Here is a 6826-nt window from a genome sequence, read left to right on the forward strand (position 1 = left end):
AATTCTGGCTGGGTTTGGGGGGAGTGGAGCCAGGACTGGGAATTCCAGCCAGGATCAGGATCAGGGAGAGCTGACCCAGGACTGGGATCGGGAATTCTGGCCAGGATTGGCATCAGGAATTCTGGCCAGGATTGGGACTGGGGAGAGTTGAGCTGGGATTGGAGTTGGGAATTCCAGCCAGGATTGGGGTTGGGAATTCCAGCCAGGACTGGGATCGGGAATTCTGGCTGGGGTTGGGGTTGGGGAGAGCCGAGCTGGGATTGGGATTGAGAATTCCGGCCGGGACTGGGGTTGGGAATTCTGGCTGGGATCGGGAATTCCGGCCGGGATCAGGATCGGGCAGAGCCGAGCTCGCAGCTCCCCCTTCTGTCCGGAGCCCTCTGGAAGTTTTTTCCTGTTCTGGCAGGAATTTGGGATGCTCCAGGCAGAATTCCCACAAAATTCCCGAGGCTCGGGAAAGGAATTCCAGCTGGGAAGGAAAAATCCCCCGAGTGAGGCAGAGCTGTGGTTTGGGGGAGGAGTGGGAAGGGATTTCTTAGGAAAAAGGGATTTGATTTTGGGATAAATAGATCCATTTTGGAAAAAAAAAATTCCTTTTGGGATAAAGGGTTTGGTTTTTGAGGAAAAAAATTTTTGGGAAAAAGGATTTTTTGGGAAAAAGGGATTTGTTTTGGGAAGAGGGGATTGGTTTGGGGGAAAAAAAGGATTATTTTTGGGATAAAGAGGTTCATTTTTGGGGAAAATTGATTGGTTTGGGAAAAGGATTTCTTTAGGATAAAGAGATTGGTTTTGGGGGAAAAAAAAGGATTATTTTTGGGAATAAGGGATTTTTTTGTGAGAAAGAAGGGCCTGGTTTCAGGAAAAAGGGATTTGGTTTGGGAAGAAGGGATTGTTTTCAGGATAAAGGGATTTTTTGGGGAAAAGGGATTTATTTTGGGAAATTAAGGATTATTTTGAGGAAGAAGGGATGGGTTTTAGGAAGATGGGAATGATTTGGGGAAGATGGGATTGTTCTGGGGATAAAGGGCTTTGTTTGGGAAAACTTGAACCCCCAGATCCAAAAGGGAAAAAACCCTTGGAAAACATTTTTTCCCAGCCCAAGACCGAAACCCCAATCCCAGATTTTGTGAAAAAAAAAACCCATTTTATTCCCCAAAGAAACCCCCCAGGTACAAAAGACAATTCCCCCAGGAGTTCAGGGATTTCCCCCGTGGCTCATCCCGCATTCCCAGAGTTCCCAATCCCCATTTGGGGCCGGGAGCAGCCTGGTCCTAATTGGAGACGCTCTGCAGGAGGGTGATGTTGTCCCCCTTCAGCATGATCCGACCTGGAACCCAACGGCGTCGGGAATGTGGGGGGGTTTGGGGTGGGAGCGCCCCAAACCCGCCCGGCCCCACAGCTGGAGCCCGGCCCCACAGCTGGAGCCCGGCCCCACAGCTGGATCCCAATCCTATAGCTGGATCCCAATCCTACAGCTGGATCCCAATCCCACAGCTGGATCCCAATCCTATAGCTGGAGCCCGGCCCCACAGCTGGAGCCCGGCCCCACAGCTGGAGCCCAATCCCACAGCTGGATCCCAATCCTACAGCTGGATCCCAGTCCCAAAACCTAGATTCCAATCCCAAATCTGGATCCCAATCCCAAAACCTGGATCCCAGCCCCACAGCAGGAGCCTGGCCCCACACCTGGATCCCAGCCCCAAAGCCTGGATCCCAATCCCAAATCTGGATCCCAATCCCAAAACCTGAAGTCCAACCCCAAAACCTGGATCCCAATCCCAAAACCTAGATCCCAATCCCAAAACCTGGAGTCCAATCCCAAAACCTGGATCCCAATCCCAAAACCTGGATCCCAGCCCCAAAACCTAGAGTCCAACCCCAAAACCTGGATCCCAGCCCCACAGCTGGATCCCAGCCACAAAACCTGGATTCCAACCCCAAATCCTGGATCCCAATCTCAAAACCTGGATTCCAACCCCAAAACCTGGATCCCAATCTCAAAACCTGGATCCCAATCTCAAAACCTGGAGTCCAACCCCAAATCCTGGAGTCTAGCCCCAAATCCTGGATTTCAATCCCAAAACCTGGATCCCAACCCCAAATCCTGGATCCCAATCCCAAAACCTGGATTTCAATCCCAAAACCTGGATCCCAACCCCAAATCCTGGATCCCAATCCCAAAACCTGGATTTCAATCCCAAAACCTGGAGTCCAACCCCAAATCCTGGATCCCAATCCCAAAACCTGGATTTCAATCCCAAAACCTGGATTTCAATCCCAAAACCTGGATTTCAATCCCAAAACCTGGATCCCAGCCCCAAAACCTGGATCCCAGCCCCAAATCCTGGATCCCAATCCCAAACCTGGATCCCAATCCCAAACCTGGATCCCAACCCCAAATCTGGATCCCAATCCCAAATCCTGGCTTTAAGGCCCCACATCCAGGTTGCAGGGTCCCACCCTGGGGTTTGGGGTCCCTCCCCCCTGACGTACCCAGCTGCTTCCTGGCCTTGGTTTTGGAGTGAATCTCCTCAGCATCGTCCAGCACCAGGTTCATGTACTCATCAAAGCCCTGAGGAGCAGCACCAGCCTCAGCAAACCCCAAAAAAACCCCAAAAAAACCCCAAAAAGCCCTCCCAAGAAATTAAAAAAAACAAAAAAACACTCAAAAAAACCCCCAAATAACCCCAAAAAGACCCCCAAAAATTAAAAAAAAACCAAAAAACACTACAAAAAAAACCCCAAAACACCCCAAATAAATCCAAAAACGCCAAAAAACTCCAAAAAACAGTAACACCCAAAAAAACCCACCAAATCCCAAAAAAACCCAGAAATCTCAAAAAAAAAAAAAACCCAAAAAACCCAAAACCTTAAAAAAACCCTCCCCCTAAAAAAACCCAAAAACCCACCCCAAAAACCCCCAAAAAACCAAAAAAAAACCCACCCCAAACACCCCCCAAAACAAAACAAAAACCTCCCGAAAAACCCCCAAAAATATAAAAAATATATATTATATTATAATAATATATTTCAATATATAATATTAAATATAATATAATATAATATAATATAATATAATATAATATAATATAATATAATATAATATAATATAATATAATATAATATAATATATATAATAATTATTATAAGTTATAATAATATATTTTAATATATTATATTAATATGATATAATATAGTATTATATATTTTATATATACAATATTATATTATACAATATTATATTATATTACATTACATTATATTATATTATATTATATTATATTATATTATATTATAACATTATATTATAACATTATATTATAACATATAATATATTATAATATTACATAATATAACATATATTATAATATTATATTACATAATATATCATAATATTATATAACATAATACATTATAAAACATTATAATATTGATATTAATATTAATACAAATATATATTTTATTTAAAAACATTTTAAAAAAACCCCAAAAAAACCTCAAAAATACCCCCCCAAAAAAAAAACCCCAAAAAACAAACCTCCCAAAAATATGAAAAAATCCCAAATAAAAACCCCAAAACCCCCGACGGCCGCATCTGGCAGGAGCAGCCCGAAGCTGGGGCGGCTTTAGGGCCGGGAGGAGGCGGATTTTGGGGTGACCCCAAAGCCGAGGGGGGCACTCACGATGATGCAGCCCTCGATCCTCATGTTCACCTGCTCGTAGAGCCACACCTGGATCCGGGATCTCTGCAAGGACACGGCCCCAAAAGGGACATTTTGGGGCTCCGGGGTCCGTCCCCACCCCACAGCAAGCTGGGATTCCCCCGGGGGTTTTGGGGTGCACGAGGAGCAGGGAGGGGTTGGGTGTTCTGAGGGGTTCGGGTGGGAAAAAGGGGTTAAAATGGGGGTTTGGGGTTTTTTGGGGGGTTCAAATGGTGGTTTTGGGGTTAAAATGGGGGTTTTGGGGTTTTTTTTGGGAGTTAAAATGGGGGTTTGGGGGGTTAAAATGGGGGTTTTGGGTTTTTTTTTGGGAGTTAAAATGGGGTTTTTGGGGTTAAAATGGGGTTTTGGGATTGAAATGGGGGTTTTGGGGGTTAAAATGGGGGTTTTGGGGTTAAAATGGGAGTTTTGGGGATTAAAATGGGAGTTTTGGGGATTTAAATGGGATTTTTGGGGGTTAAAATGGGATTTTTGGGGTTAAAATGGGGCTTTGGGGTTTGTTTTGGGGGTTAAAATGGGGTTTTTGGGGTTAAAATAGGGTTTTGGGGGATTTTTGGCGTTTTGGTTTTTTTGGGGGGGGTTAAAATGGGGGTTTGGGGGGATTTTTGGCGTTTTCGGTTTTTTTTGGGGGGTTAAAATGGGGTTTTGGGGGGAATTTGGGAGGTTCTTGGGGTTTTGGGGAGTTAAAATGAGATTTTTGGGGGTTATTGGGGTTAAAATGGGGGTTTTGGGGTTAAATGGGGTTTTGGGGCTTTTTGGGGGGTTAAAATTGGTTTTTTGGGGGTCAAAATGGGGTTTTTGAGGTTAAATGGGAATTCTTGGGGTTCAAATAGGGGTTCTTGGAGTTAAATGGGATTTTGGTTTTTTTGGGGGGGTTAAAATGGGGGGTTTGGGGTTAAAATGGGATTTTGGAGGGTATTTTGGGGTTAAAATGCGTTTTTTGGGATTAAATGGGGTTTTGGTGTTAAAATGGGGGTTCTGCTGTTAAAATGTTTTTTTTTTTTGGGGGGGGGGTCGCACTAAAATGGGGGTTTTGGGGTTAAATGGGGTTTTTGGGGATTCTTCCCTGGGAGGGGCTGGGATTGGATTCCCAGAGGAGCTGGGGCTGCTCCAGCTCTGGGAGGGTCCAAGGATGGGTTGGAGAGTGGATAAAGTGAATAAAATGGGGAAAATTGATAAAAATGGGTAAAATGGGTAAAACTGATTAAAATGGGTAAAATGGATCAAATGGATAACGTGAATAAAATGGGAAAAATGGGTAAAATTGCACTCTGGGATAGTGAGAGCTGTCCCTGCCCATGGGATTGGGTGATCCCTTCCAACCCAACCCATTCCGGGTTCCCTGGGCTGCTTTGGATGGGATTTTGGGCATAAATCCTTCCCTGGAATTCCCAGGGAATCCGTGGCTGCCCCTGGATCCCGGGCAGTCCCCAGGGCTGGACGGGCTCTGGAGCACCCTGGGATCATCGTGCCCAGGGCAGGGCTGGGAATGGGATGATCCTTGAGATCTTCCAACCCAAACCATTCCAGAATTACATTAAAAAAAAAAAAAAAATCCCAATTTCAGGACTCCTGACTCATTCCCAGCCTGTAAATCCGTGGCTGGCGCCGGATCCCTGGCAGTGTCCCAGGCGGGGCTGGGCCACGGGGAGCTGTCGCTGCCATGGCAGGGCTGGCACTGGGATGGCATTTGGGGTCCCTTCCCCCCAGAGCCCGCTGCCGGCACTCACGTTCTGCAGGTAGCGGAAGATCAGGTTCTGGAGCCGAGCGTTAAGGGCACAGCGCAGCCGGGGGAGCCCCGGAGGTACGAACCGCCTGAGGGGAGCCCGCGATCCCCGCGGTGCAACCCGCCAGCCCCGCTCCCTTCCCTTCCCTTCCCTTCCCTTCCCTTCCCTTCCCTTCCCTTCCCTTCCCTTCCCTTCCCTTCCCTTCCCTTCCCTTCCCTTCCCTTCCCTTCCCTTCCCGCCCGCCAGCCCCGCGCTCCCCGCGCTCCCCCGGCGCCCTGAGGGCTGGCGGCAGGATACGATGGGCTGCACCATCACCTTCTGCACCTTCTGGCCCTGCCCGCGGTACGCCATGGCTGCGCGGGGCCGCGGGCACTGCGGGACGGCGGCGGTGTGAGGGGATGGGGAACGCGGGCACTGCGGGACAGCGGCGGCGTGAGGGCAATGGCAGCGTGGGGCTCTGTGGGACAGCGGCGGCGTGAGGGATGGGGAACGCGGGGCACTGTGGGATAGCGCCGGAACTGGATGAAGAACGCGGGACACTGTGAGATAGTGCCGGAACTGGATGAGGAACGCGGGGCACTGTGGGACAGTGACGGAACAGGAACGGGGCACTGTGGGTGTGAGGGCAATGGCAGCGTGAGGCACTGTGGGAGAGTGGCGGAACAGGATGAGGAACGCGGGGCACTGCGGGACAGCGGCGGTGTGAGGGGATGGGGAACGCGGGCACTGCGGGACAGCGGCGGTGTGAGGGGAATGGCAACGCGGGGCACTGTGAGATAGCGGCGGTGTGAGGGGAATGGCAACGCGGGGCACTGTGAGATAGCGGCGGTGTGAGGGGAATGGCAACGCGCTGGGTTCTGTGGGACAGCGGCGGTGTGAGGGGAATGGCAGCGCGGGGCACTGGGATAGCGGCGGTGTGAAGCCATCCGGAGTTTTTTCTTACTTTTTTTTCCTGTCATTTTTAGGATTTTTTTTTTTCCTCTTTGTGGGGTTTTTTTCCTTGCTCGTATTAGGATTTTTTTTTTTTTTGCTATTTTATTTGGTTTTAATAACCACAATTCATCGAAAAAAAAATTCACGAAAAATGTTCCCCTGGCTCAGAGCTACAGCAGAGCTGTGCCTTAAAATGCCCAACTTTAAAATAAAGTGATTTTTGTGCTCTTACAGCGCCAGAGCTTTCCTGTTCATTTGTCCCACAAGCTGACAAAAAAAGCAAAAAAAAATCCCTGAAATCTCTCCAATGCCCTGTGTCCCACTCCCATCCCTGTTCCCTGGGATAAGATCCCAAATCCCCCCCGGCTGTCCCCTCCTGGCAGGGAGGTGTGCAGAGCCAGAAATTCCCCCTGAGCCTCCTTTTCTCCAGGCTGAGCCCCTTCCCAG

General features: G+C 48.5%; 1 protein-coding gene across 1 annotated transcript; it reads right to left on the reverse strand.

The window, feature by feature from the left end:
* Positions 1 to 1122: 1122 nt before the first annotated feature.
* Positions 1123 to 6172, reverse strand: SNRPE (small nuclear ribonucleoprotein polypeptide E). The gene is made up of 5 exons (XM_053963906.1): positions 5744 to 6172; positions 5450 to 5476; positions 3684 to 3746; positions 2494 to 2572; positions 1123 to 1327 (listed from the first exon to the last, which is right to left on the reverse strand). The coding sequence occupies exons 1-5, from the start codon at positions 5795 to 5797 to the stop codon at positions 1272 to 1274; spliced, it is 279 nt and encodes a 92-aa protein (XP_053819881.1). The 5' UTR covers positions 5798 to 6172; the 3' UTR covers positions 1123 to 1271.
* Between the last annotated feature and the right edge of the window lie 654 nt (positions 6173 to 6826).

The sequence above is a fragment of the Vidua chalybeata genome, chromosome 24, assembly GCF_026979565.1.
Source record: "Vidua chalybeata isolate OUT-0048 chromosome 24, bVidCha1 merged haplotype, whole genome shotgun sequence".
Taxonomy (NCBI): Eukaryota; Metazoa; Chordata; class Aves; order Passeriformes; family Viduidae; genus Vidua; species Vidua chalybeata.

Bases quoted from the DNA above. Each gene is read 5' to 3' on its own strand.
- SNRPE (XM_053963906.1), bottom strand. From the start codon at position 5,797: ATGGCGTACCGCGGGCAGGGCCAGAAGGTGCAGAAGGTGATGGTGCAG. The intron at 5,477-5,743 runs GTATCCTGCCGC...GCTCGGCTCCAG, and splicing joins AGGTGATGGTGCAGCCCATC to AACCTGATCTTCCGCTACCT. The intron at 1,328-2,493 runs GTACGTCAGGGG...GTTGGGTTCCAG, and splicing joins CAAGGCCAGGAAGCAGCTGG to GTCGGATCATGCTGAAGGGG.